The sequence below is a fragment of the Uranotaenia lowii genome, chromosome 3, assembly GCF_029784155.1.
Source record: "Uranotaenia lowii strain MFRU-FL chromosome 3, ASM2978415v1, whole genome shotgun sequence".
NCBI lineage: Eukaryota > Metazoa > Arthropoda > Insecta > Diptera > Culicidae > Uranotaenia > Uranotaenia lowii.
Genome location: NC_073693.1, coordinates 366806134 through 366828781, shown reverse-complemented (window position 1 = coordinate 366828781; position 22648 = coordinate 366806134). Strand labels below are relative to the sequence as shown.

General features: G+C 37.4%; 1 protein-coding gene across 2 annotated transcripts; it reads right to left on the bottom strand.

The window, feature by feature from the left end:
* Positions 1 to 394: 394 nt before the first annotated feature.
* On the bottom strand, positions 395 to 22109 carry LOC129755477 (uncharacterized). 2 transcript variants are annotated; one of them, XM_055751991.1, is made up of 4 exons: positions 21911 to 22109; positions 21284 to 21829; positions 21069 to 21224; positions 395 to 3761 (listed from the first exon to the last, which is right to left on the bottom strand). In XM_055751991.1, the coding sequence occupies exons 1-4, from the start codon at positions 22052 to 22054 to the stop codon at positions 3315 to 3317; spliced, it is 1293 nt and encodes a 430-aa protein (XP_055607966.1). In that variant the 5' UTR covers positions 22055 to 22109; the 3' UTR covers positions 395 to 3314. The 2 variants fall into 2 exon arrangements, with proteins under 2 accessions (XP_055607966.1, XP_055607965.1); XM_055751990.1 differs by having other exon boundaries at positions 21284 to 22109.
* Positions 22110 to 22648: the final 539 nt, after the last annotated feature.

Below are 22648 nucleotides of genomic sequence, written 5' to 3'. Positions count from 1 at the left end.
CTGTAAAACCCGATTTTATTTAGCTAAACTTTTTTCCCTACATAACCCTTAGTTTTGTAACAAATATAATACCCGGATCTGACGAAAACAATTTCAAGTTCTACACAGTTGCAGAGATTAGTTGCTATTTTTTTTCTAACATAACTAAATCATAACACTGGAAGTCTTTTCTTTATAATTTTAAATAAGAAACGGGAATCCGTTTTCACAATGACCGTTTTGTTAGTAAACTTAACTTATGTTTCCACCGTTTTTGATTAATTCTCTTTCGCTCGCTCGCTCGCTTTCACTTTCTACTAATCATTTTCTAGTAACCGCTCCTTAAGTGTACAGAAATAAATAGTGCTTAAACCAACCAGTTTGATTCTTAAACAGTCTAATAGGGAAGATGTAGATGCATGCTTGTGTGTTTTTTTTTTTCATTTCTTTTAATGCACTCTTGCTCATCCCAAAAGTGTGCATTTTGGCAAATTGAGAAGTTCTAATAGGAATGCTTTATTTTTTGTTTTTTTTTTTTCGTTTCCAAAAGGGTTTTTCGTTAATTTTTTTTTTTCAAGACTGAAATGTGGCGCCTTCAAATGTGATTCCAATGAACTTATATCTATAGTTTTAAAAAATTGCAATAATCTCATTATTTGTTATTTAAGGATGAATTGCTGGAAGGTGTAAAATCCTGGAAAAAACGTTATTTGTTTTCCACTTCCGGGTGGTTTTCTGAATCTGAACTGATACACGTTGTTTAATAAATCTTCATTAAACGACTGGCTTCAGTAGTTTGAACTTGTCTTCAACTAAGATAGAATCTCGCCATATGCTTCATGTTTCAACGGTTGCATACCATCCGGGCGCTTTCATGGCCGAAGCTTTCCTTTCACAAAATTTTTGCTTCAAACTTTGGCTCCCTTTTCTTTTGAGCCATAAATGGAACTGAACAATCGTATCTGAAACCAGAGCAGACATTTTTCAAGCATCATACTTGACATGGTTGCTGATTTTCCTTCATCGTCACGATTCAAATCTCATTTGACTACTAGTCAAGCTTCAAGGGACTGGAAAAGCTTGACTATCGTCATGGATTTCTGTTCACGGGACGGATGTTATTTTTCAAACGACGGTCGTCAAGCAAGTTGACGGCGTCGGTTCAAAGCATTTTAATGTATGATTCGAAAAATTTTGTATATTTGGATTGCTTGTTGGGCGATTTGCCAGTGTCGAAAACAAATAAAATTCGGATTAAAAAAATACTACCAATTGCGGAATTACAATATTGTAAAGGAATTGTTGTATAAATAATTATGAAAGGCAATTTTTTTACGCGTAGTTGATATTGTCCTTCTAGTCCCTTGCGAATTCACATCCGTCGTGACAGTTGATGTTACGTTGGAAAATGTCCCGGTCCCGAACTATCCTGGACTTATCTCCAAAAACGGAAACGATGATCGTTGTTTTCAGATTTTTTTTCAGCTACGACCATAACGAAACTTGTGTTTTTCGGCGTCGTCTTAAGATGTTTTTTTTTTTATCTAAACATTATTCCGTCACAGTCAAAAAGACGACGACGGGCTGAAGGCGACTATGATTATTCCGACGCTTCATTTGACTGAAGGTTGAGGCAAGATTGTTTGCTTGGTTACTCATTTGAAGGCGTCTGTTATGAATGCGACTGCTTTAACTTTTTCACAGTCACAGTTTTATGACTGATGACGGTGAATTTTTTACGCTCTGTCTGAAACATCCCAATCTGGTTATCAGTTCGTTCGAAATGGGAGTACAATCCCCAACAGAATACCTCTGTCCTAGTAACCGGATTGATCTTTTTCCGTCCATTTCATTTGAGTAACAACAACAGATAAAAAAAAATCTAAACTCAAAAGCACCCAACAAAGAACGGCTTCTAACGGTTGCTATTTTAACTCCCCGGAAGCGGGTGGATTTGTGTGGAATTCATCCCTTTCTGATTTTGTTTTTCTTGTTTCGTCTTTCTTTGCGTTTAAATGCGGGTCGCTCGCCGCTACAGTTTCCATCTGAGTTTACACACAGATTGTAGCTTTTGCCTCGGCCCCCCACAATGCCTGGCCACTGCCAGTGAACCTACTTCTACTATTGATAGAGATTGAGTGTGAGATGAAGATTTAAATTAGATTTAGCTACGTTTTATTTTTTGTTGTTGTTATACTGTTCTATCTCTTCCAGAGGTGGTTTGCGTACTTTTCTTTTCATTATCAAGTTATGACTTTAGTATTTTTTTTCTTGCTTATTCGTCTTTTCTACACCTTCAGCGATCCACGTTTTTTTTTTTTCATAAACTACCCTCCTCTTTTGCTTTCTTTCTTTTGCTACTTGTCTGGACTGAAATATGGACGTCTTTCTTCCTTAACCGAATAATTTTAATAAATAGTTGGCTAGCGGAAGCATTCAAAGCTAGGGCATGTCGATTCGAAACAGTTGAAGTGCCGTGTGTTCAAAATACTAATAGGTATCTGATTTAAAAATATTGTAGTAAAATTTCACAAACCAAAAAAATTAATAACTCCCATTTTGAATTTTGTTATTTGAATTCAGTTTTCGAATAAGGATTTGAAGTTCTGAATTTTAAAAACAAAATCCTAAATTCAACGGAACTCTAATTTATTCATCGAGGACATGAAGACACCTTTGGTTACACTATTGCATATCTGTCAGGCGCTTTTATGACCCCAGTGTAATCATAGAAAATTCAAGTATAATTTAATCGCCTAAATGTTTACTAAAAATTAATTTTCTAAGATTTTTTCGAACCAACGATATTCCGCCACGCCTTAGCAATCCACCCAAGCACTGAGCGCACCTTCCGAAAAAGGGGATGAGAGTTGAGGCAAAAGAAACTAATAATAATAAATAACTTTTTCCTTCCGTTCTAGTCCGGGGAAATACGTTTATCTTTCTCCTCGCGAGAGAAATCTCATCAAAAGTCCTCGGCGCGCAGTTTCCGCAGTCCCCCTCCCCCAGCGGAAGCTTATGGGAAGAAATATGACAGAGTAGGACACAACTACACAAACTACTAGTCTATGGGGAGGAAGTTTTGCTATGAACTAAAAATAAACAGAAACAAAAAATATGGGATCTAACCAGAAGTGAGGCTAGAAGTTTACGGATTAAAAATTCAATAACCCTACTCTCGATAAATCTATATAGAAACTAAATACTCTAGCTGAAAACTAGTTCAAGTACCCTTGCGCCCCCTTGATTTTCCCCCCAGATTAATTTCACTGCCTGAGAACGGCTCCTTCCTCAAGGTAGGTTAGTGGCCGCGTGTTTTTTGTCTTCCCGCCAGTCTACGCTTTGGTTGCCGTCGATTGAACTGAGGATGACGATTTTCCGTCAATCTCCACGGTACCGGAAGTTGACGTCGACGTCGACGAAGAAGACGACGCTGATCGACCAGTCTCCGTCGCTATGCTGCTGCTAGTACTGTTATTGCTTAAAGCCGTGAGCGCCCCCAATCCACCGACGCTGTTCTTCAGCGCCTCAACGTCAACGCCATCGATGCCGTTGCTACTCTGGGGGTTTTTGTAGTTGGACGAAAAGAAGGACAGGGCCTTCATAAGCTGGTAGCTCTTGGAGACGGGCAGATTCGAGTCGTACAGGCCCTTGCTGTTCTTGCAGTCCACGTAGAACCACCAGTTGCACTTCAAGATGGTCTGATCGAAGAGGGTGCTCTCGGGGCACAAGAACGATTTCATGATGAGACCGTCGTCGGTGAGGGCACACACGTGGAACACCTGAGGAAGGAAGAGAAAAGAGGAAGTTTGAATTATGATTTCCTATAGAAAATTTTCAATAAGCCTCTTGAGAATTTTCCAACATTTGTCTACGCTTCAAACGACAAAAGTGTTTAATGAAATTTTCCTTTTCGATTGAATCCGAAAAATGCATACGAAATGCTCATATTGTGACTCGAATGTCCAATTTCGGTCAAGAGTCAAAAATTCTCCCAGTCCATGCATGCATTCATTAAAGGACATGACTCGTCACTTAAATAATCCTTCCAAAACCATCATCGTACGGACCTATATCCATATGACCTGACTGTCATCATTCGTTCCCTGGCTTAAAATTCGATAGTCGAAAGAATGCAGAAGAATTTTTCCAGCAAGTTTTCAACCATCATACATACATTCGGATATCATTCGAAAGTTGGACCCCCTCAATCAGTGTGTGGAGATGTGTGCCGGTTCCGGTTGTTGTGTGTGGGGCCATTTTGTTGGTCGGTCGGTTTTTGGCATGCATCATCTAACTACGAACGGAACATAACCAATACAGAACAAAGCAAAAAACTAAAAAAATCCTGACCAAACCAACTCGGGTGTTGGGATTTGATGGTGGAATGACGAGTTGGGGCCAATTTTTAAGGCCCATAGGATTGATTTGTCCTGTCAATGTTTTCGTCAGCCGGCATCCTTCTTGTTGGCCGTCGTCGTCGTTATTGAGGTCTTTTCAGAATGGACCAAACTATAGGTATGCCTACCTATTGCTTGTTTGGTCTGTCATGGACCATGGTTCATGGAAAAAGACGCGTTTTGCTGTTGCGGATATGGGGTAGGGTTACCAAGTTGAATATCGATAACACTGGAAGTCCATATGGTAATGTCAGCTGGTTCCGTGTAGCGAAGTAGCAACTTGGAGTTTACCAATTGGAGTATTGATGGATCCACTAGTAAAGAAAGCAGGTTGACTCAACGTGTCAATTTTTGATCCCAAAAGTAATATTTACAATAAAGTTTTATATGGCTTAGATAGTTAAAATTTTCCGGTTTGCGCTGGCCCTTTCTTCCGTGGTTTCATTTTAATAACGTTTAACTCAGGGACTTGGTGTTCACGGCATTTTTGGAGGATTTGTCGTAATGTGGATATCTGTTCCGTCGTTGACCGTCCCTCCATGAATCCGGCCCGATGACTCCCAACGAATCTGTTTGCTTGTGGCGTTAGGCGGCGGAGTAGGATTCGGGACAACACTTTGCAGGCGGCATTGAGGACAGTGATCGCTCGGTAGTTCTCACTGTCAAATTTGTCGCCCTTCTTGTAGATGGGGCATATTACCCCCTCCTTCCACTCCTCCGGTAGCTGTTCTATGTCCCAAATCCGGACTATCAACCGGTGTAGGCAATCGGCCAACTTGTCCGAGCCCATTTTAATGAGTTCAGCTGCGATGCCATCCTTCCCAGCCGACTTGTTTCTATTCAGCTGGCGAATGGCTTCCTTAACTTCACTCATCGCTGGGAGTGGCTCCTCTACGTCGTTGGCAACGCCGGCGATGTTCCTTCCTCCACCGTCTTGATCTCCTACATGTGCGCCGTTCAGGTGTTCATCGAAGTTCTGCTTCCACCTTTTGATCACCTCACGATTGTCCGTCAGGATGCCCCCGTCCTTATCCCGGCACATTTCGGCTTGCGGTACGAAGCCTTTGCGGGATACGTTGAGTTTCTGATAGAACTTTCGTGTTTCTTGGGAACGATGCAGCTGCTCCAGCTCCTCGAGCTCCTCCTCCTCCAGACGGCGCTTTTTCTCCTGGAAAATTCGGATTTGCTGCCTGAACACCAAGTCCCTACGCACCATCTATTCATCGACTTCAAAGCCGCATACGACACGATCGACCGAAAAGAGCTATGGAAAATCATGGACGAGAACGGCTTTTCCGGGAACCTGATCAGACTGATATAGTCGGCAGATCATCTGCGGCGGTGGAGGAGATCTACCGCAAACTGAAACCCGAAGCAGGAAGGATTGGGTTGATGATAAATACGTCCAAGACAAAGTACATACTGGCCTGCGGATCCGAGATCGACTAAACCCGCTTGTCCAGTAAAAACAAGGTCACGATCGACGGCGACGAGCTGGAGATAGTCGAAGACTTCGTCTATCGCGGCTCACCGGAGACCGCAAACAACGACACGTCGGACGTCGCGTCGCGTCAGCTGTCAACGCCGTCGTTAAGTACTAAAACGCTGAAGCGACGCACCTAACGATTTTTGCATCACAATACCACGTTACGAATCATAGCAACCAGAAGTTTGTTTGGATTCGCTTCTTTTGTTCTGTTGTTGTTGTCACGAAACGGTACCACCCGAATTTAATTTTCCCAGAATTTCTGCTGCTTGAAGGACATCGGAAAGCAGGAAGGTTTGCATGGAGAAATTCCAAAGGGAAAGTATTGCGACGACGACTGAGGACTTGGCAGGATAGATTTACGCCAATCGAACCAAACCTGTGGATGAGGAAAATGTACTTATAAAAAACTAATACAAATGGGAAACGAACAGCATGCTGTTTGTTACAGGTGAGGGATCTGAAATAGTATTGAGAATTTTAAACCAAGTTAAGTTTTAGAAATGCATTTCTCTTCTGTTTCAGGGTATGCAACATATCATAAAAATCGTCCTCCAGTCGATTTGCGAATGTTCAGTGGCCGATCGCGATCAGCCGCGGAGAGACGGATCATTCGGAAATTTGCTGACGCGCGACAATTTTGAATATTTTTAAAAACAGGACGTCGACGCTAGAGAACGCTTCTGTTTAGAACAAGTTTTGCGTTTTAGTACGATGCCTCCACTGACGCGACGCACCATTGTGGTGGCTCAAGCGGAAAATAATATTCCCACAACAAAATGTCAACGCGACGCGACGTCTGACGGGCTATTGTGAGGCGGTCTTTAGCCCCCGCAGAAAGTGTACATAACCTGTACACAACGCTCATTAGACCGATTGTCCTCTACGGGCACGAGACGTGGATATTGATCGAGGAGGACCTGCGCACACTCAGAGTATTCGAGCGACGAGTGTTAAGAACCATATTCGGCGGCGTGCAGGAGAACGGAGTGTGGAGGCGAAGGATGAACCACGAACTCGCGCGACTCTACGGCGAACCCAGTATCCAGAAGGTGGTTAAGGCTGGCCGGATACGCTGGGCGGGACATGTTGCTAGAATGCCGGACGACTGTCCTGCAAAACAGGTGTTCGCTACGAATCCGGTAGGAACAAGACGAGCGGGGGCGCAACGAGCGAGGTGGTTAGACCAAGTGGAGCGTGATCTGGCGAATGTGGGATGTCCGAGAAATTGAAGAACGGTTGCCATGAACCGAGTGAATTGGAGGAATATTGTTCATCAGGTTATGTCGTGAGACGGAAAACTAAATAAATAAAAATAAACAATTGTGAAATACCAATGCAAATAAGTGAGATTTCTAGTAAAATCCTGCGCTTATGGATCAAATCTGATACATGAATATTGATTTCATCATTCAATTTTGAAAACATCTGGAAAAAATCTGTATTTGATCAATATCTGAACGAAGGGTCAAAAGTTTTACAGAAAAATCAGAGCACCTGACAACCCAGCCGGCACGACCTACTCTCATTTCGCCAACCCCATTTTGTTTAGTTTCGTTGGAAGCCCACCCCTGGGTTCTTCCCAGTCCGGGTTAAAAGCGACTTCAGCACATCAACTCCTAGAGTTGTAGGCGCTTAAGTGCTGGAGGTTTTTTTTGCGCAAATTTTGCTCAGAGATTTATTTTCTCATTTCACGAAGTGGGTGTAAAAGTTTAGTGGGTGTAAAAGTTTAGTGGGTGTAAAATAAAGGATTATTGTTTGCTGAAAGTTTTTTTTACCATATTATTCCAGACTCTGGAAAGAAACTAGACGGTACAAGTTAATCATAGACTGAGTCAATTTATAGTCATTTTCGGATATCTCAAATTTGGAGGTCTTAAAAGCTTCGTTCTGGTTGAAACTTATGGGATATGAGAAAAGGAATCATGTGTCAAATGTTAGTTTAGGTCAAACAATACAACTGGCACCAGTATTTGCCAGCATTGTTGATCTGTCATGAATTATATCTTTCTCGCCCCCATCCTCTCATTCCCTCCAACGGGCATGGTCACAGGCCCGGTCGGCTCGTCGTCAGTCTGTTCGTCTGTCGTGCGCCAGAACAGTCGTGCGCTTTTACCACGCCGCGAACAACCAAAATACGGTGGATCCGACTAAAGGAATCCGGATCGTCGTGCGGGTTCTCCGATAGACTCCGGAGCGGCCCCACATTTTGGCGACCGTGACAGGACGGGACATCACAAGGTTGGCCCCACAAAACTCATCCATGATTTGTAGCAAAACTTTGAAGTAACGTTTACATGAGTGAATTTTATTTTTTATTTTGTTATTATCTCTTTCATTGAACATTGGATTTCGTGCAATGATTTGCAGTCGCAGTTATCCGTGCAAAGATTGACTGAAAAGAGGTTAGCGTGTAGAACTCCGACAGATTTTACACTGATTTGACAGGTCGCATGAATGTACAAGTTCGCACAAATGTCGCTGTCATGAGTGCGCAGTCCAATTTAGGGCGCTGCGATTAATATATGAAATTTGACCATTTTGTACTGAAATGCGAAAATGAGCCGAACCATCTTATTGTGGTTGGCCATGAAAAAAAAGTGACCGACCGTGTTTATGACAGCTCCGCAAAAATTTTCTCGAAAGTTTTCTTTTCTCGTTTTGAAGGGCATTAGCAATCCGGATATGAAGATTTGATAACATTCCCTCAAGAAGTGTATCTGTTTTGAATTAATTGAGCATTGACGCTGTGACACTTTATGGAACTGGATGATGAATGTTCGCTGAAAATGAATCTTGTTATCCTGCTTTGGTGAGCTCGTTCCAATGTATTTGATAGAATATTTGCATTCTAAAATCATAATATCCTCTTATTTAATTTTTGGCATTTCGGCGAGTTGTGAAAATTCAAGGTAGAATATTTAGAAAGAACATGAAAGTATTATAGGTGGAAAGATCAAAGCTATAATCAAATAACTATTCAATTTCTTCTACCCAAAGCGCTCTAGCTTTGATCTTTCCACCTATAATACTTTCATGTTCTTTCTAAATATTCTACCTTGAATTTTCACAACTCGCCGAAATGCCAAAAATTAAATAAGAATATATCCCGGCGGCGATTAAAATAAGATAACAAAATTACAATATTGAATTATCTTCAACCTCAACATATAATTTTAAGCAGAGTTGAGTTATTCCGGCTATGTAAATTTTGTTCTCAGAAACTCAATGGTGTGTGTGTGGTGAAAATATCTAAAAATGCTATTGCGATTGGTAAAGTGATTCAAACATGAACGCCAACTAGAATTTATACTTGACATGATCTGTACAATCTGAGAAAAATCAAATCATCACGTGTGCTGGACTTGGCCGGCGTCTTTATTGGTTCATTTTAAAGTAGACAATCCTCAAAAGTGAGATTGTTTTGTTTGTTCCCAGTCATCTTTAATTTGGTTCATTGTGCAAAATTGATTATCTCGAACTAATCACGGAGTGCAACCATTAGCCATTGACCAGGAGGGGCCGCAGGTGGACCGTAGACTTGAGACCTGAGACATGAGACCTAAGACATGAGGCATTAGACCTGAGACACAAAACCTGAGACCTGAGACACGGGACCTGAGACATGGGACCTGAGACCTGAGACCTGAGACCTGAGACCTGAGACCTGAGACCTGAGACCTGAGACCTGAGACCTGAGAGCTGAGACATGAGACATGAGACATGAAACATAAGACATGAGACATGTGTCTGAGATCTCAGGTCTCAGGTCTCAAGTCTCATGTCTCAGGTCTCAGGTCTCAGGTCTCAGGTCTCAGGTCTCAGGTCTCAGGTCTCAGGTCTCATGTTTCACGTTCTTAGTCTCAAAGCTAAGATTTTCCCAACATCAAAAAGATTCTAAGTGTTTTCCTTTGAAAAGGACTTAGAATATTTTCTCTCAAAAACCGTGTAAAAAATACCGTGTAAAAAACCTAGATGTAATTTGATTCGATTGTGCGTGGATTACGTAAAAAATGGATCTCTGGGACAAGATATTCAAAAACTGCATCAAAATTTGTGTATCGAATTGATTCATTCGTTATCAAACTCTCGTTGTTTGTCAATTAATGGTTTTGGTAGTGAGAATTGTTCGTTCGTGACAAAACTGAAAGGCCACTAATGAAGTTAAAAAGAAAAGGGGCCGTACACATATCACGAGGATAACATGGGGGGGGGGGGACCTTTTGGTAGCTGTGCAAATTTTGGTGGCTCTAGGATTTGAAATTATCTGTAGCAAATAATTCAAACTTGTATTGAAAAGTGATTGTTTTGTTAAAAAAAATCCTTCAGCCTCACTGTTGCACTGAACACATGGCCGTAGGAACGGGGGGGGTTTTGGGGGTTAAACCCCCCCCATGAGCGTCCAAAAAACAAGCGAGGTATTACACTCTACACTCCAAATTACAAATAATTACCAATTATAATAATATCGCTAAGTTTTTCAAGAGAAACAATCTAGACTAAAGCCTATAGCCAAAACCTCAAAAACCCATCCCAAGTTCAAAATTCAGCAACAGTTTCCCAAAACTTTCTCACTTGTTCATAGGTTGCCAGGTTTTTCATCACGTATTAGGGCCAGATAAATCCGGGCTAGTTTATATAAAAACCTTGCAAAATCCGGGTAGTGGATTGAAAAATTGTCGACCAAAATCCGAGCAATATCCGGGCAATTTTGGACAAAACCTAGGAATTACTCATCAAAAATCAAGAAGAAAGAAAAAGATGAAGAAATTAAAAATTTGAACGCATAAATGGAAAAAATTAAAACACAATTTGTTTTTATTTATTTGATTTGAGAATGAGAATGAGATTTAAGCCGGGCCAAATCCGAACTTTTCTAATGTGATCCGGGAAACCGGGTCGAACCGGACTTTTCCCTAATTTTATATTAATCATCCAGGCCAACCCGATTGAAACTGGCCAATCTGGCAACCTTGTCTTAGAAATTCAGGTCTGAATACTAAATTTTAAATTGAACCCATTTTCTATTTTTGAGGCTCTGGTTTCATATCCCCACAGCCAAAATTGTATTTATACATATTTTCGTATTTCGGATTCTTTATCAATTTTAGGATTCTTGATTTTCAGTTCGAATAATCATAAGAAATTGGGAATGAAAAGCTGTTTTTAAATCCTGGTTCAAATTTGGTTTTGCATTTCATATCAAATTTGAATCATGTTGAAAATCGTATGCATTTTCAATGTTTAGATAATAGATTTCCGAATATGAAAACAAAAATTGTTTTACATTCAAATTTGAAGTTTTTAAAGCTCTTAAGTGGCGATCCGAAATTGAAAACTTAGATTTAGATTCATCATTTGAAATTCACATTCTTATTTAGATTCACAAAACAGATTAAAAATAAATAATTGAAATAATGAATGAAGATTAAATGTGCTCAACAGAGTTTAAATAAAAGATTCATGAATGAGTGCTTTTAAAATGGCTCAAAAAATTCTGATCTGTAATAAAGATTCGGAAACGTATTTTTTGTACATTTCAGAAATCGTACAGAAATTCGGAAATAGATTCAATTTTTAAATCAGGTTCAGAATTCAGGTTTAAAATTTAAAAAAAAGATTTAGCTTATGAATGAGTTTTTTAATCATCATAAAATCACAATTAGGTATAATGTTTATTTTTGTTTGTTTTGATCACCGCACTTCCTAATGATCCTTTTCCTTCCTTTTATTTTTTTTACTAATGATCACCGAGAAACATCTATAAAAAAAGATCGTAAATATAAGGTAGAAATTGAGTTAATTTTCTAAGTTTTGTTTTATGAAAAAAATCCCAAATAATATTTAAAAAAAAAATCATCCACACGATTTTCATAATGGAATTGATTCTTTATGAAAAATATTTGCTGTTAAGAAAATGTGTACCTGATCTTCACGTAAAATATTTGCACAAAATTCTATATTTTCTCGCTGTATTTTTCTAATATTTTCACGGTGTATTTTTAACATTATTAATATTGCAGTTTTTTAAAAGCCAAGTTTCAAAATTAAAACATAATTTAAGTTCAAGTTTACATCAAGCAAATTTCATCCGATTTTTTATCTCTTACTGTCTGTTGGGAAAATTTTATTTATTTTCATCAAAAGTGAGAAACTTGGAACTTGCAAAAGAGTTTAAAGGTAAAAGTCAGTCACCAAAACCCCCCCCATGAGTCGGTTCTTCCTACGGCCCTGACTGAACACAACAAGCTTCAAAAGTTACAGCAGCAACTGGGCCCAAAAAGAACCTAAACCCGTTTAATTTTTTTTGACCCGATACTGACCAGTCTAGTGGACATCCTTAGCTCATGAATACTTTCGAAAAATGAAGTACCAAAATAGCTTGTAAAAAACATAAAAAATGTTATACATTTGAAGCAATACTAAATATTAAATTTCTACTGTAAATACGAAGTCTGGAAAAATGCTCTGAATTCAATAATTTCATTACTTAACACAAAATATGTTCGCTTTAGCATAAGAATAATTCTCGTTCATTTTGACGATTTAAAACAAATGATTTTTGGCACAGGTTTGAAGGTTCCATTTTCTTAGATGTACATAAGTGTTCACAAATTTTTATTTTAAATATATTTCTCAATTACATAATTATATCAGTTTTCAATTGAAAATCATAAAATAGCACTTCAAAACGCTTTGAAATTTCATCAGCCTTTCATTCTTTCGAGTACACTCAAGTTAAATAAGCCTTAGTAAGTACGTTCGCTTATTGCTTTTTTATACCGTGGCTGTTGGATTTGATTGATAGCGAAAATAATCAGGCCTTCTGTTTAACAATTTCCCCAATTGGTAACCCTAGGAAGCCCTCAAACGGTCAACATTCCCAAGGCCACAGGCCATCGTCAGGAAAATTGGCTTCCCCCATGTTTCGCGGAATGAGTTTCCAATATGCCTAACAGTGGGAGTGCGAGAGAGAAAAAGATGAAAGCGCTCCTGGAAAATCTGAACACAATGTCCTAGAGATGATTGTCAAAAAGTGAAGTAAAGGAAAAAATAGCTGGATGATGGAATCCTAAAAAACCCAAAGCAAATAGAATACAGCATCAGGTTCAGCATAGGTCAGAAGAGGTCGTCATCGCTCGTTCTGTTTTCGATCACGTTACGTTCGATTAATTTCCGCCTGGGCCGATTCGTCCGAGCCAAAAGGGAAATTAGGCTTTCATTCGAGAACCTCTTCCGAGCTGAATTTTCCTTTTAGGCGTTTGGTCAGCTCTCCGAAATTGGACGTTACGCTTCGGGCGATTTGCTTATGGTTTGTTGAGTTTATTCATTACGTTGCCAATAAATCAAAGCTTTTTGATGTTTTTGCCCCTGCCGGGAAATTGGCTATTCAACTTGGTGGGATTTGTTTTCTTCTCATAAAATTATGAAAAGAGGAAAAAGTTGCGTGAAGCAATACAACCAATTACCTCGGGGGCAAAAACATCAAAGCTTTTGAGTTATTGACTGCGTCCTGAAACTTTTGCTGCTGAAGCTTTATCAGCATAGCTAGGAAATTTTAATGAACATTGAAAAATAACTAAGAATCTCATATTCTTCAATTAAATTTCTTTTTGGAAAAATTCTATGTTTTGGAAAGCCATTTTTGGTCAGAACACAAACCATTCCTATTTGAAAGTAATTCAACCGACCGCGAATACACTACCATCTATTTAATTATCGCAGGAAAAACAGATCCAAAACGCGATTTTCACACCAAAAGCCATTTAATTTCGTCCCAAGTTGAATTCAATTCCACTAATTGCAAACCATTTTGGGGTCGTGTCACATTTTCGACCGGATGCATTCGAGGTGATTTTATTTGATCGTTCCTGGAAAATATTCTGTGGTCAGAACGTGCGAGGAGCAGTTTTAAAAACTTCTGAAAAAAAATGTTGAAAAAAAAATTAATTCAAAAAACTTTGTTGTATGGTGTTATTAGATAAAAGTTAAATTTTGAATAAATTTAATGAAGTTTATTTTTCAATTTTTTTTTCTTAAATCGCCCTCTTGAAAAGGTAGCTCGGAATGCGGTTCCAAAACTGGTGCTGGATGCTTTTTCGTGGTGCATCTCCGAGAATGTTGCCCTGCTTACGAGAGGACGTGACTTTCGTTTATGCTGTGGGATAACTTGTCTGTTTTCATTAGGGGTTGCACACTGTTCGGGGCCGAAAACTTTACAGTATGGTTCAAAAATTAGATTGAAAAATATGATTAACTGTTGATACCTTTCTGATAAAAAGTTGAATCTATGAAATCGTAGATTTTTAACAGTTCGAGTTCAAATTGATTTATTTTCGGCTGTTGCTACATTTTGACCGTGTACGTTTTCTATTCCCTGAACAAACTTTGCCTGCTTTCAAGCTCCCGATTATAACAATTTGGCAAGCTGTGTGAAACATTAAACAAGATAAAGGGAACAAACCATTCATTTCGCCGATTGTACAAACAATATGATATCACGTTTTGCTTGTTCAAATATTAAAGTGGTTGTATTTGGTTATTTTCTGACAATTTACAAAGAATCTTTCACTATATTAAATCCGGAGGACCAAACTGAACCTTAAAACATATGGAATCGCTTCAACTTTAACGTTTTTTATTTGCTTTTCAAACATTCATAAGGAAAAAATATTTATTTTCCGAAAAGTAGATTGACTAACCAACAATGCTTAAAATTTATAGCACTCTTTCTTAACTTAGTTCGGGAGTATCACAAGCAATAAAAGTAAGTGAATTGAAAAGATAAAAATACGACAAAAATAAGACAGTTAGAAAATGTGAAAAAAAATGAGAAAAAATACTTCAACATTTAACAAAAAAAAAAGACAAAAGCAAACCAGAGAAAGACATTTAAAATGAGACAATGTTCAGATGAAAACAGATAAAAACGAGTAAAAATAAAAAATAATGTAGGACTGAAATAGCATTAGGTATTCTTATGAGAGTCACTGGATTTACATTTCGAGAAAAATTTAACTCTATTTAAATTTAATTTATTCATAAACTGTTCCAATCCATGTCTGAAATCAACTTAAAAAAAAAATCAAAAAAAAGATCTCCACTCTACAATTTGAATCTTGATCGGAACACATCGTATTTTTGCTGTGAAGAAGAATGACCCAAATCGATGAAATTTGAATCGAAAGAAAAAGTATTTTGAATTTGTTTTTGTAACACGTAATGCTCATAACATCAATTTTAGCTCAAAATTCTTTGTTTGTGTTTTTTTTTCAATTTTTGAAAACTTTTTTCGAATCTGATTTTGTATTATTTGTCCAAGGGCTATGGCTGTTTTATCTTATCTTAATAGATTGCAAACCAAATACTAGATAGGTATCTGAGAAGCATAACTCAAATGTGATACATTTTATAAAGAAACTTCATTCTACAAAATTGTATACAACACATTCCATTGGATAGCTCACAAATACGGTGCTTACTACTAAATCTACCGACGCTGGAATCAAGGCGCGTTTTCCTACAACGCCTCTTCATTTTCGACATCATTCAGAATAACGTGGATTGTCCGGAATTGTTGTCGCTCCTGCCGTTTAATGCTCCTTTAAGAACGACCCGGTCGCAGGAATTGTTAAGACTTTCTCACCGACGAACTCTATATAGTCAGAAAAATCCTTTAGATGTATGTTGTGCAAAATTTAACGAAATTGCTAGTGAATTTGATTTTAATTTGTCGAAATCTGTGTTTAAATCTAGGATAAGTTAGTTTAATCTCTGTAAATAATTTGAAGCATCTGCAAAGATTGTTAAATAAATAAAAAAAATAAAATTCAGAGAATTTTATTCAGTGGTATCTGAGATTGAGAATGCCAGAATTAGGTGTTTTTGGGCTTAGATGTCTTTGCTGCCCTTAATGTGTTGATTTTATTTACTGGTAAGAATTACATTTCTGAACTCATATAAATATTTATATACATAGATTCCTATTCATTTCTCCACTTTTGAATAGTATTCTATTTTATTTTGTAATTGAAGAAATAATTTACAAATTTTGGAATCTATTTCTCTTTTTATGATTTTTTTCAATTTTTTTCCTGAGCTTAGAATTCTGATTGCTAGCGAAAAAATGATCAAGGAAGTTAACATAGCTGCACTAAGCTAATTGACAGATACAATTTTGGAAATCTTTTAATTTAATATAGATAAAAAAGAACACTCACGCGAATTTGCATCATTTTCGTGGCAAATATTTGGACCATCGCTTTCCATCCATTTTTTATAGCTTATATGTAGTTCAAGTAATCGTAATCGACGCAAAATTTAAGAATTGTTTCATATTGTGATTAGCAACAACAACGCAAGTTGCTGACAAAATACGTTATATGCTTATCAAATTTTTCTACATAATAATAGCACTTATACCGTTGATATGTACACAACTTCACAAGTAATTGAGGCAAAAACATTATAAAACTTAATCTATAAATCAGTATCTTTTTTTGCAATTGAAATATCTAACAAACTTTGACGGATTTATTCACATTTTTTTCGAATATTTTGTTTCAAGCTTTCACAAGCCAATCACTGAAAATTTTAAACGTCAGTGATTATCCCCAATATTGCAAAAAAAATTCACGAAGTAAATTTTAACCCTTTTTCATTCATCTACGAAAAAGGTGAATTGTACCATCATCAGTTAACTAATTTCAGGTAAACTTTCCCTTTTTGTGGATTTTCCTTTTTTATAGGTAAATTGTAACCTTTTTTTTGCTCGATTCAGGCTAAACTTCATTTCACAACTGGTCGGGATTCGACCAGACCGAACTGAACGCCAACAGCATTTTTTCGAGACACTTGAACTTCATGTGCAAATATTTTCATCTAGAAACAAAATTTTCGATTTTTATGAGCTAGAATCAATAGTTTATAATTCAAGGAATTCATTTTGATCATTTGTATTCGGTTTTGCGATCTAGGATATGAATAACTCGAGATTTAGTTTCTGTTGTTTTTAAATTTTCCAATGGCGCTCAGTTCGTTCTGGTCGAAGGCCGGCCAACTATAAAAAAGGTTTTTCTAGACGTACTTTACCAAAGATAGACGAAGTCAGCATAGTAAAACCAGGGAACCTCGCGAAGATCTAAGCAAGCCTTGGTGGAAAGCGGTCGTGTTTTTATTCGCTGCTGTCGATTTTCTTTGCATTGAAGGAAAATTTTATCGAAAAATAAATTATAAATGGTGATTTTAGGATTAAGAAGTGTATTCGAAAAAAAAATGCAACACTTTTTTAGTGAATAACTTTTGAATGCATGAATGTAAATTTATGAATATTTCAGTGTAGTTACCTGGTAATGTAGTGTTTACTTTTGTAATTTTTTGTGATGTTCTGGCCAGTGGTTTTTGAGTTAGCGTCCAATTAAGAAACTTTGTTCCCATAATTTTTAGGCAACACGTGCGCCATCTATAATGCATACAATGAATCACCGTTTTTTTTTCAAATCAAGGCTATTTCTTGATTACGTTTTCTTTTTTTCGAAGCTTGACCTTCAAAACAACTCAAAAATTAGAATTTGATCGAAGTTATAACAAATTTGGCCGATGCTCCTCCTTCGGCACAAAAGAACATATTTCGATTTCTATCACTCCACCATCGTTTTTTAAAAATAGCACGATTCCATATCCAACTAAAACAGATTATATTTAAACTTTGTGAGACCTATTGAAGTGCTTTTCAGGTAAAACGGTCGCATTTGGAGGCAGTCTTTTTTGAATTTTATGAAAGCATGAGTTATTTGGAGTTTCCACAGGTCGTTTGCATTTTCATGTACTAGACATTAAATTTTTCTTTTTTTCCTCCTTGTTTAATTCCGGGAAATACAGGCAAGCTTTATAAACGAAAAGTTTCTGGTTGGAATTCTGCCAGGTGACCGCTTAAGAGTTCGTTTTGCTGATCGTTATGAAATTATTCAAAATATCTCCCCACAAGCCATCCAAATGTTTTGCACATGATTAGACCACCGTATTTTGTATATTTTACTGGTGGGCAACTTTTGTACCCTGTTAGAAATGAAATCATACCAATTTATACATCAGATAGACGAGCCAGTCCGAAAAAAATGACTTTTTTTATAACCTGCTCTATTCATATTTTCGGATTGAGCTTACTTCATGGAATCAATCATTGTCACTTTTTTTTTGAAAATTTAGCTCACTGTTGGATATTTTTGGTCTTCCAAAACGATTTACCATATAAACTTTGGTCGAATAGTTAATTTCCAGCTGGTTTTAGGTCTCCCACTGAGACTATTCTGGATTTTTCTCGATCCTGCCCCTAAAAATTTTGTCAATGAACTTCCGTGATGGAACCTATCTCAAAAACCACATGAAAAATTGTCACAAAAATTTTGTACACATATACAATACATTACTAGGTAGCTTCACTGAAAATTTTATCAATTTTCATCATTGTATTTAAAATTTTTCTGCAAAACAAAGTGTTGCATTTTTTTCGAATACATTCCTGTGAACTGTGAGGAAAACCACTAATCGAGGATCAGATCCCTGCATTGAGATTTTTTTCCCAATCTTGCGTGAAGTGTTTTCAAAAATTTATGAATCTAGAAATAATTTGCTACTGTTTTGATAAAAAAAGTGGTCAAAATGTTGTGGAAAAATTTGAGTGATATTTGTGAAAAAAAAATCGGCAGTAAGCACATCAAAATGGAAAAACTATTTGTAAAAGTCTTTTGTTTTTGGATAGGATTAAGACAGAAAAGTAAAGAAAAATCACAGTGCATATTTGATATTTAATCCCAGATAACTGGTCTGAAATTCCACCAGAAGCACCAGGATGTCTAACGGATTTTTCGTAAAATTTTTGATAAAAGCAACTTTTACTTTGAAATTCTATTCTGCAATACCTATTGGTTTCGCAAACTAATGGATGGAGAACAAGAAATAACCCCAAGTAACATTTAAAGTTTTATAGCAGGCTACTAGACCAAGTTTAGGTTTCATAAGAGGCTAAAGCAGTGTTCGGCATCGCTAACTGAAAAAATAGCGCCGCTAATTAGATCGCTAACTCATTCAAAGTTAGCGGTCGCGAATAAAATACGCTAAATGTGCCGAAAAAGTTATCGCTTTAAGTTTAATGCGCTAATCGCTAATCACTAACTGTTGGCCAACATAAAGGCCGGAACAAATATCAAATTCTTCTTTTGTCACGCCGCTCCCCCTTCGATTTTTCCAACTACCTAAGGAATAAGGGGGAATAAATAATGTTTGAAACATTACATATTTAATTTAAAATTAGATAAATTGATCGAACTTTCATACAATTATATGAGCAAAACAAAAACTGTCAAAGATGGGAATTTTAACAACTCTCTGTGTTCTACTATTTAAAAAAACGAATTTTCGAACAATTACAAGAGCAAAAGAACAGAATGTGGAAGATGGGAGATATCTGTTTTTTTTTATTTAAATTTTGGTTAAAAATTTACTCGATTTATCGGTTTTGTGCAAAGTAGATACTATGCAATTTCGCTGCAAACAATCTTTTGTGCAATTCATTTCATTTTGTTGTTTTTTGCATTATTATCATCATTTAAAATCATTCAACTGTTCTCCTCTGTTCCAAACTTGCAGGAGCATTGTCAAACGTAAACATATATACAATTTGTATTTGAACTTTAAACGAAGGCTATAATGGTAATTTTATCTTATTTTATATGAACTGATCTGTAAAATCTCTTAAAACTGTATTGGGAAAAGTAAATATTTCAACCATTTGAAAACAGTTGTTGATGAAGGGATGTTAAATATTGTGTTATAACGTTTAACACCTTTTATTGTTATTTTCTTCTGTAAATTTTGCGAAAATAGTGCTAAAAGAGAGAAAATTAGCACAAAATACATCTTTTCTCTAACTCGAGTACACATCCCTCCAACTTATCCAATTAAGCAATCAGGATGATGCCCAATGTCACTTCAGCTTGATAAATAACAAAAAAATTATTCTGTCACTAATAATGTAAGAGATTGATACAAATATATGAAAGTTAGCGGTCTTCAATTAGCGGAATAAAAAATAGCGGAACTTTTAATTCGCTAGATCAATCAAAACTTGGCGGCAAAATAAAACCACTAACAAAAAGTTAGCGGACTAACTAGATTTTGAATCGTATTTTAGGCTTCAAAAAAATCTTTCATTATTATTTTTATAAAACCTGCTTAAAAAATTTCGTTATGGAGGCATGAATGAAAAATTTTTACATAACATTTTTTTGTTTGATTTGCCAAATAAAGTGAATCAATCCAAGAAAATCCGGACATTTTTCAACGGAATCCAGACAACCGGACAGGCCGAACTGTTCATAATTTCTTGTACATAAATCTGGCAAAACTGAGCAATCTGGCAACCTTACTTTAACTGTAATTTCATTTGAATTATATGTACATAATCATTTATGTTTTAAATCGGTCAGCCAATTGTCGTAAGGTTATTTTTACTGATCATGATGATCGTTTTCACCACACAATTTTTCAAAAGAGATAGGTTTTGTGGTGGCTGTACTCAAGATGCTCGAAGGGTTAAACCGGTTAAAAAAGCAATTTTCAAAATAATTTATCGATTTTCAACTAAACAGTTTGAAGGTAATCTAACGAGTAAATTTTTATTGTACTCTTTTATATTATGAAAAACTTTCCGAGCTCTAAACAGATCTCAAATAAGTGTATGTTTTATTGATATTTTCCGTTTTTCTTATCATTCCCAAGAGCGAGTAAAGGCGCTATATGCTTGGTCGATGACCAGAAATGATTGCATGATGAAATCCAAAACAATCAAACGCAAAGAAGTAAGCATTTAAATTAAAAAAAAATGGTAGATTACATTAAATTCTTGAAAATTCCTAGCAATAGAAATTTTGTGATTTCAGTTTAAAAACAGTTTAAATCATTTCCAGCCGTTGAAGAATGGTCCTGAAAATTGATGAATTAATGCATTTTTTTTCATAGAGAAGAATTTTCCTTAGCATGCTTCCAACGATACTGCCCATTTGAAACATATGGTACTGGTGGTCCACGTTGTTTCTGTTCCTGTGTTCCAGATATCTCTGCGTTTTCAGGAACACGGCAGGCTCAGCCACTTTATGTTTTTGATCATTCTACATTTCTGTTAAAATGATTTTATCGCTACTCACCATACACCCGAGATCCTCATCTCCGTAGAGTCCAGGGAAGTGTTTCTGCTCGCCACAGTTGAACGTCGTGTAGGGCAGATCCACCTTGGACGTGAAGTTATCATCAAAGTTCTTATCGTACCCGACCGGATAGTACTCCTTGGGGGCATTCATGACCTGCAATTCAATATCACCTTGTTTAGATAAAGAGTCCTTAAAAAAGGAACTAAACCTACCTTGTGACCATTGTGCGTGGGATACCTTCGGGGTCGTTGAGTGGTCGTGGTGGTCGTTGTAGTGGTTGGTGTCGTTAGAGTGGTCTTCTTGGCTGCTTGAATTTGTGCTTGGACAATGGCAGCCTGTTGCTTCTGGTACTGCTGTTGAGCGAGGATTTCCTGTTTGCGTACCCGGATGGCTTCCTTGATGACTTCGACGCTGACGTTGGCCGCAGCAGCTAGTTCCTCGACCGTATGTCCCTGCAGGTCGACTCCATCGACGACGGTAGATCCCTTCGTTACGTCATGGCGTGGTGGGATAGTCATGATGGAGTTCTTGATGGTCGGTTCCGATGATAGTTTGTTATCGATTTGGATCACTGGGCCGGTGGAGATTCGCGAGACCGATTCAGGCATAGCGTGGAAGGCGGGGACTTGCTGGACAGAAATGGCCGAGTCTTTGTAGATGATGTGTTGATTGGGAGCGGTGGATGCGGTTGAGGGAATGGCGGCTGCGGTGATTCGAGAAGGTCGATGGAAGGAGGATGTCTGATTCATCAGTTGGTTCTGGAAGAAGATGTCAGGGGTTTCAGGGGTTATGAAAGGGGAAAAGCTAGTCTGAGCGGTCGCCGTCGGTTCATATCTCACCGGTTCGACGCTTGGCAGAGGTTTGAAGGCTGGAACACCAAGCGGAAGCGAGGTTGCCTTGGTCATCAGCTGTGCGGCTGGCGATACATAGCCGGGAGTTCCGGTCGGTCGTTGTGGTGGGACCGGATTGGGAGCGACTTTCATCACTGGACGTACTGTAACGGCTACTGGACGGCTTTGCTGTATCGCGGCTTGATAGGTGCTCTGGAAAATATGGAAGGAGATGATAAATTAGTATTTCTGAATCTATAGTTGAAAGAATGTGAAGAGCATGTGAAACTGCGAATTTTCGACATGTGTATTTATACTCAAAATATATGAAACTGATTAGACAAAATCATCGAGACAAAATAATGTATTGCTCAAACTACTCCACTAGCCAGAAATAATCCATACTCGTGCTGCTCCATTCTCCACCCTCTTTCAACAAAATTAATGTTTGATTCCTCAAAAAACTTTCCCTTCTTTCGAGAACTGAAATGGACAACAAATCACCAGTATCGTCTTCATCGTCCTCATCAACATAATATTCAATGAGGAGAGAAAAGTTTGACTTTGAGCAGCAAACGATTGGAATAATTTTTGAAGGATGAATATTCAGCAGGCAAAATTCAGTTTAATCAACTTCATGAAACTGTTCAAAACTTTTTCCACAGTGGAAGGATCCATTGAAGCTTAGAATGTAGAATAGAAGAATATTTTTTCTTGACAAAAATAGAGAAGGAAGGTAGGTTTCAA